We start from the raw sequence: 12,347 nt of genomic DNA on the forward strand, positions 1-12,347 counted from the left end.
TTACCAAACACATGGGTAGAAATGTTATTCCTTGAAATATTTATTATTCCTAGGAAGGTCATTCCAAATAATGTAATCTTTTGCATTCAAACAAACACACCCTAAACTAATATAATGTTGTATGATAATGGTTCGTTAGCCATGGCCCACAGTATTTATTTTCTTTAAGATGCTAACTTTAAGTTATTTTTTTTTAGAGGAAATTTAAATTATCTTAGTGACTAAACTGTCATTTTCACAAAAAATTGTCATTTTCACGATTGTTTGTATTTTATTGAAACATCGACCCATTATGGGCCCCCCCAATTTTCCATGGCAAATGTGCTAGTTACAATAGTAATATTTAATGCAAAGTTAAAGATATTTTGCCACACCATTATGAGAAATTTTTTATTTTTGAAAGAAAAAATTATAATATTATAAACACGTTTTTGACAAAAAAAAAAAAAAACTTTTACAAGAGACTAAATTATTATTATTATTATTATTATTATTATTATTATTATTATTATTATTATTATTATAAAAACATGGCTTATAGCTTAATCTTTCATTTTGGTTTTCATTTCAAAAGATGGTCAAAATCAAAACCTCATAATAAAAAAAAAACATCTCAGAAATTCAGAACTTCAACAAAGTTTGTGATTGTTGTGTAAGTGAAAGAACACAGAAGTGTCAGAAACATGACAAGAAGATGGTCCTTTTACATGGATGTTTTGCCACCTGCTGTGATTATATGCTATGAATGTATTGACATGGCTTTACTTACTTTGTTCAAAGCAGCCACACTTCAAGGAATGAACAATCATGTCTTTATTGCTTATGCTTATGCTGTTGGTACTTCTGCTCTTCTTCCTGTCACTCTTTTCACCAGAAGGTTCACAATTCTTTATTTATGTCAATATCATAAACATATGTTATATATGTATGTAATTTAGTGCATGTTTGAATTGCCGGTGAGTTTGTCAGAATCATAGTGTTCCACCGAAATTTTGGCAAAATTTATATATTGGAATTACAATAGAATTACGGTGTTACCATGATTTCGTCAAATTGACTGTGATTTTAAGCATACACTTGGTACTTATATTTCATTTGATTAATTTATATGTTTTTATTCTCATGTCTTTTTGCAGATCAAGAGCTGTTCCTCCTCCAATCACTTTATCCATTATATGCAAAAGTGTGCTTCTTGGGGCAATAGGGTAAGTGCAAAATTGTATTGTATTTTACATTGATAGTTGATTGTTAAGTCCTTTTTTTTGTTCCTGCTGTTAATCCACCGAAATATGGTGTATGATAGAACACTACGACGTAATTTGATTTATGTAGTCGACCTTACTTACTGGGAAAAGGCTTGGTTGTTGGTAATCCACCGGATATTTGACACACAATTGGCATGCTAAGATATCTCCAGGACATAGGTTTTTTCTAATCCTTGAATAGGCAGTGACACATCCAAATTTTTCACACGAGGTTGAACTGTCTTCTAAATAGGTGACTCCAACAATCGAACTCAGGTTCTTTTCCCGAGTTCCCTAAAAAACTGTACTTTTTCTGAGATGTTACCAAACTCTCCAAAATTTCAGGATGGTTTTGTTAAAGCCTATGCACCGACTCTTCTGATTGAAGGTGTGTCCCTATGTCCGACACAACACAGACACTTGTGATTACATTGAATTATGTCATTTTCTCAAAAATGTTATCGGTGTCAACGTGTCTGTGGCAGTGTCATGTCTGGTGTCCGTGTCTGTGTCCGTGCTTCATAGGTTAAGGCCTTTTAGTATTATAGTAACTTGGTTATATCTAGTCTTGATGTTAGTTAGTTATAGTTACAGGGGTGTCATTAATTTTATACTTCTGATGATTTATGTTTCATGTTTTGGAATTGTTTGGACCTGTTATGCAGATGTGCATCTCAGATTCTGGGGTATATTAGTATTAATTCCAGTTCTCCAACACTTGCTTCAGCAATTGCCAATCTGGTACCTGCTTTCACTTTCATGCTAGCTGTTACTTTCAGGTTTGCAAATTATATTTTAATCTGACAGATTCTTAAATCCTTTGAAACTAAGTTATTTTACTTGTCTTGCACTCAATGAAATGTCTTAGAAACAACAATACACTTGATACTTGTTAGTATGTGAAAAGTGGGCATGACTCATCTACAAACTTCACCACAGTCACACTCAAACACTTTAATACATGAGTAATAGTGTTGTCAATTACGGATCGCGGAGAATAGAGGTTTGTTCAAATTCCGCTATGCAACAGTGCTATAGCGTCACTATAGTCACTATTTGATAACAATTTGTACTAAACACTATATCACAGAACAATATCGATTTGATCAAATTTCGTTACGCTAAAGTGCCTCTATATAGCTGATATTTGACACTATATAGTTAAAATTTGAACTAATGCACCATAATGATGTTAGTCCATAGATCAAAGGAAAATTAAATTAAGCTGAATGAGAAGGAAAGTTTTAAACTGCATTTATACTTCACTTCAAACTTAGTCTATTGTCCACTTATTTGTTTTCCTGTTATCATTGCAATTAAGGATGGAAAAGTTAGCTGCAAAGAGTAGAAGTAGTAATGCTAAGGTAATTGGAAGCATAATATCAATAGCAGGTGCTTTTGTGTTGACTTTCTACAAAGGACAATCCATCATGAATCCCTCATCACTTCATCAACCAATTGACTTTCTCAAGTCTGTGGATTCAAGCTGGGCCATTGCTGGCATTCTGCTGACAATTGACTATTTTCTGGTTTCGCTATGGTACATTTTACAGGTACGATTACTATTACGCAAAATGATAGATATTATTATACTCTTAAACCTAAAATCAAGTTAAGAAACAATGACACAGATGCTAGACACAACTTGACACTGATAATAGACATCAATGATAATTTGAGAAAGCATAACTGATTGAATATAACAACACTTGTCAGTATCAAACACCAGACACGTCTTACATATGAAGTGTGATATATAGCTATTTACTTGAAGTGTGATAATTTTCTTTTCAATAGTACTAGCAAAAGTTCTCTAATTCATTCTTTCACATGAATTTCACTGAATAACAGATAGTATGTTCGAAAGTGTCTATTATGAGAAAGTGTTTCTAGTCAGTGTATGTTTGGATACACGTTTAGTTTGACAAAATCACAATGATAAAGTGATTTTGTTGAAGTTCTAAAAAGTTTACTATTAAAATGTTTCAGTTATTTTTTTCATTTCACAGGTACATATCTTGAAAGAGTTCCCTGATGAACTAACTTTAGTCCTGATATATTCCATAACTGCCACAATCATATCTACAGTTGTAGCTTTGTTGTCAGTTCCAAATTCAAGTGCTTGGAAAATAGGACTAAATCTCTCACTCATCTCCATTATTTCTTCTGTAAGATACACTGCAAAACTACTGCTATACTTTAATTTTTTTTTTCTTTCTTTGAGCTGTGCTATTTGACTCACAAATTTGACGTCAAAATTCGACATCAACTTAGATTGTTAACACAGATCAAAGTTGCGATTACCACAGCTCAAAGGTGTTGCAACTCGTTAAATATCCACTACACACAATTCACCACAATTTTGAACTTCATTAACCTTTCACGTGTTCAGATACACATATTTATCCATTAACCATCCGAACCGTGGTCCAATATATATATGATATTCATTAAACACGATTTGAGTTCAAATATACACTTAGAAATTGGGGTCAACGATGTTCAAAATTGTGGTTAACTGTTTTGAGTGGATGGTTAACGAGTTCTGACGCATGTTATATATGTCTGTGTCTATCGATAACACTTTCTTTTCCAGGGAATTTTCGGGAAGTTAATAGGCAATATAGTTTCTGCCTGGGCAATACACTTAAAGGGGGCTGTCTATGTAACCTCATTCAAGCCATTGCAAATTGTTATCTCCGTTTGGTTGGGCGTTATATTCCTCGGTGATACTCTTCATCTTGGAAGGTATGGTTAATTCAATTTTTGCATTTGATTCTTTGTGGAAAAAAAACCGAACCAAATCTAATAGGACTGTTTAAATAGACCAAAAACCAAACCGAATTGTTAAATCAAATTGAAAATAACCGAACTGTGATGGATAGCTCACGAACTTAACTGAACCGAGGTGCTTCGGTTCAGTTCATGAACTGTCAGTCACATTTCGGTGCGGTATTGTTTTGTTATAAACTGAGTACATGAAGAGAATACAAGTGAAATGTCCATTTATGTATATTTTTGTTTCTGCATTTTGCAGTATAATTGGAGCCATAATAATCTCAATTGGTCTTTATGCTGTATTATGGGGCAAAGCAACAGAAGAGATAGAGGAAGATGTTGGTAGCTTGGACTCACCATCTACTGAGAATGCACCTCTTTTGCAAAGCTATAGAGCAGAAACTTTTGAAAAGAAAATAGATGGAAATGTTTAAAAGAATGAATCGTAAGATACATGCACAAAAAAAAGATATTTAGCAGAAACAAGTGATATATGAAAATACCAAGTTGATTTTTTTATTTTTACAAAGATAAACGATATTCATTCATTCAAAACGATAAAGTACATCGATACAATGCAAATTTACAGTCACTAAAATCAAAAAGTATGAATCTGCGAACACACTCACATCATCCATTTTAATAGCATAAAACGGCAGAGGACCTATGCCTACAAATATGACTATATTCAAGTCTCCGAAATACTCATATCTCCGGATCAATGTTGACGACGCCAAAGTCATTTACTGAATCTGCACTTGCTCAAAGTCAATCTTTCAACTTGAATCAAATAAACATTGCACAAAGACGAGAAATAAAAAACACCGCACAAAGACGGAAAATCAATACAAACAAATTTGTGAAAACACAAAGAAATAAATAAAAAAAACAAACAAAATAAGATTGAAAATATGTAAAAATCGCTTATTTAACTTAAAAAAGGAAGAAAAACAATTGGGAGAGGTGATTTCAGGTCAAAATTGACTTTAAATCACCCCTCGTCGATAGATCAAGAAGAAGAAAAATGGTGACGACTAAGATTTGAAAATACTAAGTTGATATAAGCATGAAAATGTGCTATATATAGGGCCGGGCACTAGGGGGTGCAAACAGCTCTGTTGAACTTTTGGAGGCCCAAATAATTTTTTTTATTTATACTGCATGTAAAAACATAATATATATAGGCATGGCAATAGGGCGGGGTGGGGACGGGTTTTGCCTTCCCCATCCCCATCCCCTACTCCCATATATTTATCCGTTACCCTACCCATACCCAACGGGGATGAGAAATTGAATCTCTTCCCCGTCCCCAATGGGCTCGGGTATTCCCGCCCCATCCCCGTCCCCGCACTGAATCAATTTTTTTTAATAAAAAAAAGAGTTTTTCTAAGCTTCAATGGTAATGTTGTGATGCATTATCCAACAATTTGCGCTCATTTTAACATTTCATTACCGAATAATTCAGTTGCTCCTTTAACTATCAATGAAAGTTCTTATATCATGACAATTATCAAAACAAATAACATGACATATCATTATCAACCCCCTCAACAAAAACAAAACAATGACCTTTCTACATTCGGGTACGGTTTGGGTATGGGTTCGGGGTGAATACATATATCCCCGTTACCCGTCCCATACCCATATTTTAAAATCGGGGAAAACCCAAACTCATACCCAAACCCAGTCAAATCAGGGAAAACCTGTCAAATCGGGGTTAATAAGGACCTATTTTTAAATCAGAACTGAGCCTCCAATTACATAGGAACGACCTTGGCTATATATAGTTAATCACTTAAAGACATACACTACCAAAAAAAAAATCACTTAAAACATTGAAATGAGATCAGCAACTAAAATGTCAATGTATTTGGATTAGAGAATTTTATCCTTTTTTTTTGGTAGCGGGCGGGGTTTGAATCCAAGACCTTGCATATTTTATGCATTGTCCCAACCAACTGAGCTAAGCTCACAAGGACAGAGAATTTTATCTAAGTTACTGTAAAATTATTTTACAAAATGTAACTGACTTTAATCTATATGGAAATTTATTTGGGTAAGGGTTATTTATTTTTAGTCTTTTAGTTTTTCTTTTTTGTTAAAAATAATAATTAAACAACCAATAAATTGGTCTAAATAATAAAAGATTTTGCTCACTTGAACAAGTGATCAAGGATTCGATCATTGACTCTTTGCATACAAAGAAAATTCGACAAAAAAAAATCTACCTTAATTCACATGTTCCCCAACAAAGCTTGATCATCGTTAAATATCAGCGAAAACTTCGGACCTATAATCTTAAATTTTCTAACTTCCTTTGGTCAAAAAAAAAAATTCTAACTGCCAACTTGTCAATACAAATACAGTTAAAACTTTATAAATTAATAATGTCAGGACCGGAGAAATTTATTAATTTAGAGAGTTATTAATTTATCGATAAATTAATAATTATTAATTTAAAGAGTTTTTAAGTAATTATACTGTACATACCAAACAAAAAGGCAAATTATTCTATGCCTCTTAGAATTACGTTGCAGCGAACCTTGAGACTCAACGTAAATTAGTAACTACTGTGTTCATATGCATTGGAAATCAATAATGACTTTTAAAGTAAAGTAAATGTAAACAAAATGAACAAATGTGTTCAATGTATTCTTAATATATTTTTTTCAGTTTCTATGAATTATTAATTTACGATTTTCTTGGGACCGAAAATTATAAAGCGCTCTCCCGAAAAATTATTATCTTATTATTTTATCGAGTTTTTCAATTTTTTACATTAGCCCAAGTCGGGACCGGACAAATTTATTATTTTAGAGAGTTTATTAATTTACCGAGTATTAAATTAAAGAGTTTCTACGGTATCAATCATCATAGTAGATATTTTCTGCCACCTCATCATAAAATCAAAACCTCATCATAAAAAACATCTCAGAAATTCAGAACTACAACAAAGTTTGTGATTGTTGTGTAAGTGAAAGAACATAGAAGTGACAGAAACATGACAAGAAGATGGTCTTTGTACATGGATTTTCTGCCACCTGCTGTGATTATATGCTATGAATGTATTGACATGGCTTTACTCACTTTGTTCAAAGCAGCCACACTTCAAGGGATGAACAATCATGTCTTTATTGCTTATGCTTATGCTGTTGATACTTCTGTCCTTCTCCCTGTCACTCTTTTCACCAGAAGGTTCACAATTATTTATTTATTTATTTATTTCAATATCATAAACATATGTTACATAATTTAGTGCATGTTTTGTTTAGTACATGTTCGGATTGATAGTGAGTTTGGCAGAATCATAGTTTCCACCGAGATTTTAGCAAAAATATATTTTGTAATTCTAATTACGGTGTTACCATGATTTTGTTAAATTGAAAGTGATTTTAAACATACACTTAGGACTTATATTTCATTTGATTAATTTATTCATGTTTTTATTTTCATGTCTTTTTGCAGATCAAGAGCTGTTCCTCCTTCAATCAGTTTCTCCATTATATGCAAAAGTGTGCTTCTTGGAGCAATAGGGTAAGTACAAAATTGCATTATACTTTACATTGATAGTTGATTGTTATCCATTATAATTAAACCAAAATATGGTGTATGATAAATCAGTGTAATTTGATCCATGTAGCCGACCTTACTTAGTAGGAAAAGGCTTGGTTGTTGGTAATCCACCAGATATTTGACACACAATTGGCATGCTAAGATATCTCTAGGATTTAGGTTTTTTCTAATCCTTGAATCGGCAGTGAGACATCCAAATTTTTCACACGAGGTTGAACTGCCTTCTAAATAGGCGATTCCAACAATCGAACTCAGGTTCTTTTCCTGAGTTCCCTGAAACTGTACTTTTTTCTGATATGTTACCAAACTCTCCAAAATTTCAGGATGATTTTATTAAAGCCTATGTTGTACTGACACTTCTGATTGAAGGCGTGTTCCAGTGTCCGACACCGACACTTGTGATTACATTGAATTATGTCATTTTCTCAAAAATGTTATCGGTGTCAACGTGTCTGTGGCAGTGTCATGTCTGGTGTCCGTGTCTGTGTCCGTGCTTCATAGGTTAAGGCCTTTTAGTATTATAGTAACTTGGTTATATCTAGTCTTGATGTTAGTTAGTTATAGTTACAGGGGTTTCATTAATTTTATGCTTCTGATGATTTGTGTTTCATGTTTTGGGATTGTATGGGCCTGTTCTGCAGATGTTCATCTCAGATTCTGGGGTATATTAGTATTAATTCAAGTTCTCCAACACTTGCTTCAGCAATTGCGAATCTGGTACCTGCTTTCACTTTCATGTTAGCTATCACTTTCAGGTTTGCATTACTTGTCTTGCACTCAATGAAATTTCTTAGAAACAACGATAGACTTGATACTTGTTAGTATGTGAAAAGTGGGCATGACTCATCTACAAACTCCACCACAGTCACACTCACACACTTTAACACATGAGTAACAGTATTGTCAATTACGGATCGCGGAAACTAGAGGTTTGTTCAAATTCTGCTATGCAACGGTGCTATAGCGTCACTATTTGGCAATAATTTGAACTAAATAGTATATTGCAGAACAATAGCGATTTGTTCAAATTTCGTTATACTAAACTGCCGCTATATAGCTGATATTTGACACTATATAGTTAAAATTTGAACTAATGCACCATAATGATGTTAGTCCATAGATCAAGGGAAAATTTAATTAAGCTGAATGAGAAGGAAAGTTTTAAACTGCATTTATACTTCACACCAAACTTGGTCTATTGTCCACTTATTTGTTTTCCTGTTATCATTGCAATTAAGAATGGAAAAGTTAGCTGCAAAGAGTAAAAGTAGTAATGCTAAGGTAATTGGAAGCATAATATCAATAGCAGGTGCTTTTGTGTTGACTTTCTACAAAGGACAATCCATCATGAATTCATCTTATACTCATCATTCCTCACCACTTCATCAACCAATTGACTTTCTCAAGTCTGTGGATTCAAGCTGGGCCATTGCTGGTATTCTGCTGACAATTGACTATTTTCTGGTTTCACTATGGTATATTTTACAGGTACGATTACTATTATGCAAAATGATAGATATTTTTATACTTTTAAAGCTAAAATGCAAGTTAAGAAACAATGACATAGATTTTGGACACAATGCTGACACTGACACATAGACATCAATGATAATTTGAGAAAGCATAACTGATTGAATATAACAACACATGTCGGTATCGAACACCAGACACATCTTATATCTGAAGTGTGCTACGTAGCTATTTACTTGAATTTGTGACAATTGGCTTTCTTAATTTTCGTATTGGTGGTTGCCACTTTCACTTAATTCTCTTTTCAATAATACTTGTAAAAGTTCTCTAATTCATTCTTTCACTTGAATTTCACTCAATAACAGATAAGTATGTTTGAAAGTGTTTATTATGAGAAAGTGTTTCCAGTATCTGTGTACGTTTGCATACACGGTTGGTTTGACAAAATCACAATGATACCATGATTTTTTTGAAGTTCCAAAGTGCAGCTTTTGCTAAAGTCACCAAGGTACACATGATTTTGTCAAACTCTCTGCCAATCGAAACACACATTTACTCTTCAATAAAATATGCTGCTTGTTTCTTCTTTTCTTGTTATTTGATGAGAGAATAAAAAGTTTAATATTAAAATGTTTCAGTTATTTTTTTCATTTCACAGGCACATATCTTGAAAGAGTTCCCAGATGAACTAACTTTAGTCTTGATATATTCCATTACTGCCACAATCATATCTACACTTGTAGCTTTGTTATCAGTTCCAAATTCAAGTGCTTGGAAAATAGGACTAAATCTCTCACTCATCTCCATTGTTTCTTCTGTAAGAGACACTGCAAAACTACTGCTACACTTTGACAAAAATATTTGAGTTGTGTTATTTGACTCACAAGTTTGACATCAATATTCGACATCAACTTTGAGCTTTGTTAACTATGTTCAGCATATGGTTAATTAATATAATAAGGTGTCGCAACTCATTAAATATCCACTAAACACAATTAACCACGATTTTGAACTTCATCAACCACTACTTTCACGTGTTCAGATGCACATATTTATCCATTAACCATCCGAATCGTACTCTAATATATATGATATTCATTAACCACGTTTTGAGTTCAAATATACGCTTAGAAATCGTGGTCGATGTTCAAAATTATGGTTAACTGTTTTGAGTTGATGGTTAACGAGTTCTAACTTATGTTATATATGTTTGTGTTTATTGATAACACTTTCGTTTCCAGGGAATTTTCGGGAAGTTAATCGGCAATATAGTTTTTGCCTGGGCAATACACTTAAAGGGGGCTGTCTATGTAACCTCGTTCGTGCCACTGCAAATTGTTATCTCTGTTTGGTTGGGAGTTATATTCCTTGGTGATACTCTTCATGTTGGAAGGTATGGTTAATTCAATTTTTGCATTTGATTCTTTGTGACAGAACTATACTAAATTGCTATTGTTAACTGATTATTAGGACTTCAAAAAAAAAAAAAAACGAACCAAATCTAATAGGACTCTTTAAATAGACCAAAAACCAAACTGAAAATATCCGAACTGTGATGGATAGCTCACGAACTTAACTGAACCGAAATGCTTCGGTTCAGTTCATGAACTGTCAGTCACATTTTGGTGCGGAATTGTTAAAATTTAACAGCACTTTACTAATTTTAGTGATGAAGTCTCTCACATTTGTTATAAACTGACTAAATGAAGAGAATATAAGTGAAGTGTCCATTTATGTATATTTTTGTTTATGCATTTTGCAGTATAATTGGAGCCATAATAATCTCAATTGGTCTTTATGCTGTATTATGGGGCAAAGCAACAGAAGAGATAGAGGAAGATGTTGGTAGCTTGGACTCACCATCTACTGAAAATGCACCTCTTCTGCAAAGCTAGAGCCGTCAATATCATGGGGCCTTGAAGTTTTGGCCCCAGCCCACATAGTAAGGGGGCTTGAAAATTCACAAAACAAAAAGGCCCACATTGATGCAAGCCCACAAATAAAAAAATCAAAAAGCCCCCAAGCCCCAAGATTTCTATAAACATTTTTTAAAACTTTTTTATTTAAAAAAAAGTTACCCCAAAAAAAAATATTTTTTACCGAAAAAAAGTTTTTACCGTAAAATTTTTTTTTTTTACCCCAGAAAAAAAATTACCGGATTTTTTTACCCCAAAAAAAAGTTTTGTACCGCAAAAAAAAAATATTTACCCCAGAGAAAAAATTTATCGGAACTTTTTACCCAAAAAAAAAATTACCGTAAAATTTTTTTTTTACCCCAGAAAAAAAATTTACTGGAATTTTTTTACCCAAAAAAAATTAATGTGGGCTTTTTTTAGGCCCACAAATAAGTTGATTTTATAGTGGGCTTGGCCCCAAATAATTTTGTTCAATTAGGGGCTTTAATTTAGTGGGCTTGGTGGAGGCTTTTTCAAGTGGGCTTTGAAATTTGGGGTTCAATTGACAGCTCTATGCAAAGCTATAGAGCAGAAACTTTTGAAAAGAAAATAGATGGAAATGTTTAAAAACTTGGTTATCAAATTGAAAATGTTTAAAAGAATGAATCGTAAGATACATGCACAAAAAAAGATATTTAGCAAAAACAATTGATATATGAAAATACTAAGTTGAATTTTTTTTTATTTTTTTTTACAAAAATGAACGATATTCATTCATTTAAATCAATAAAGTACATTGATACACTACAAATTCAAAGTCGTTAAAAACAAAAAGGATGAATATGCGAACAGACTCACATCATCCGTGTTAATAGCATAAATGGCAGAGTAACTATGCGGCTATGTCTACAAATATGACTATATTTAAGTCTCCAAAATACTCGTGTCCTCGAATATGCAACATTGACGACTCCAAAGTCATTAACTAAATATGCACTTGCTCAAAGCTAATTTTTCAACCTTAATCAAATAAACACCGTACTAAGATGAGAAATTAAAAACGGAAAATCAAAACAAAGTCGTGCAGAAAGATAAAAGATTAGCAAACTCGGCAGTTGACCTGAAAAGATCAACAAACATAAGTGAAAAGATTAACAAACAAAGTCTCTCACATTTGTATCGAATCCTTAAACAAGTTATAAAGGATTCGATCATTGACCCTTAGCATACCAAGAAAATTCAGCATAAAGATAAAAATCTACCTTAGTCCACATGTTCCCCGACAAAGTTTGATCATCGTTAAATATTAATGAAAACGTTGTACCTATAATCTTAAATTTTCTAACTGCCAACTTGTCAATACAAATATCAATCATCTCATAGTGGA

The 12,347-nt window shown here is 32.9% G+C and overlaps 2 protein-coding genes across 3 annotated transcripts; both read left to right on the top strand.

The window, feature by feature from the left end:
• The first annotated feature begins 552 nt into the window (after nucleotides 1–552).
• LOC146912128 (WAT1-related protein At3g28050-like) lies at nucleotides 553–4,551 on the top strand. The gene is made up of 7 exons (XM_085719382.1): nucleotides 553–877; nucleotides 1,137–1,205; nucleotides 1,910–2,023; nucleotides 2,566–2,797; nucleotides 3,254–3,412; nucleotides 3,841–3,992; nucleotides 4,282–4,551. Exons 1-7 carry the CDS (start codon nucleotides 684–686, stop codon nucleotides 4,454–4,456), a joined length of 1,095 nt encoding a protein of 364 aa, XP_085575508.1. The 5' UTR covers nucleotides 553–683; the 3' UTR covers nucleotides 4,457–4,551.
• Nucleotides 4,552–6,971: 2,420 nt separating this feature from the next.
• On the top strand, nucleotides 6,972–11,701 carry LOC146912129 (WAT1-related protein At3g28050-like). 2 transcript variants are annotated; one of them, XM_085719383.1, is made up of 7 exons: nucleotides 6,972–7,217; nucleotides 7,488–7,556; nucleotides 8,237–8,350; nucleotides 8,834–9,083; nucleotides 9,724–9,882; nucleotides 10,307–10,458; nucleotides 10,828–11,701. In XM_085719383.1, the coding sequence occupies exons 1-7, from the start codon at nucleotides 7,024–7,026 to the stop codon at nucleotides 10,958–10,960; spliced, it is 1,071 nt and encodes a 356-aa protein (XP_085575509.1). In that variant the 5' UTR covers nucleotides 6,972–7,023; the 3' UTR covers nucleotides 10,961–11,701. The 2 variants fall into 2 exon arrangements, with proteins under 2 accessions (XP_085575509.1, XP_085575510.1); XM_085719384.1 differs by lacking the exon at nucleotides 9,724–9,882.
• The last annotated feature ends 646 nt before the right edge of the window (nucleotides 11,702–12,347 follow it).

This window comes from Medicago sativa, chromosome 6 (assembly GCF_051527215.1).
Source record: "Medicago sativa cultivar Bolivia chromosome 6, Bolivia_mono, whole genome shotgun sequence".
In the NCBI taxonomy this organism is placed as follows: Eukaryota; Viridiplantae; Streptophyta; class Magnoliopsida; order Fabales; family Fabaceae; genus Medicago; species Medicago sativa.

What these genes read in the sequence shown, in the direction of transcription:
- LOC146912128 (XM_085719382.1), top strand. Translation starts at nt 684, where the DNA reads ATGACAAGAAGATGGTCCTTTTACATGGATGTTTTGCCACCTGCTGTG. An exon ending in TCATCTCCATTATTTCTTCT is followed by an intron (nt 3,413 to 3,840) that starts GTAAGATACACT and finishes TTTCTTTTCCAG; the next exon opens with GGAATTTTCGGGAAGTTAAT. An exon ending in GATACTCTTCATCTTGGAAG is followed by an intron (nt 3,993 to 4,281) that starts GTATGGTTAATT and finishes TGCATTTTGCAG; the next exon opens with TATAATTGGAGCCATAATAA.
- LOC146912129 (XM_085719383.1), top strand. Translation starts at nt 7,024, where the DNA reads ATGACAAGAAGATGGTCTTTGTACATGGATTTTCTGCCACCTGCTGTG. An exon ending in CACTATGGTATATTTTACAG is followed by an intron (nt 9,084 to 9,723) that starts GTACGATTACTA and finishes TTCATTTCACAG; the next exon opens with GCACATATCTTGAAAGAGTT. An exon ending in TCATCTCCATTGTTTCTTCT is followed by an intron (nt 9,883 to 10,306) that starts GTAAGAGACACT and finishes TTTCGTTTCCAG; the next exon opens with GGAATTTTCGGGAAGTTAAT.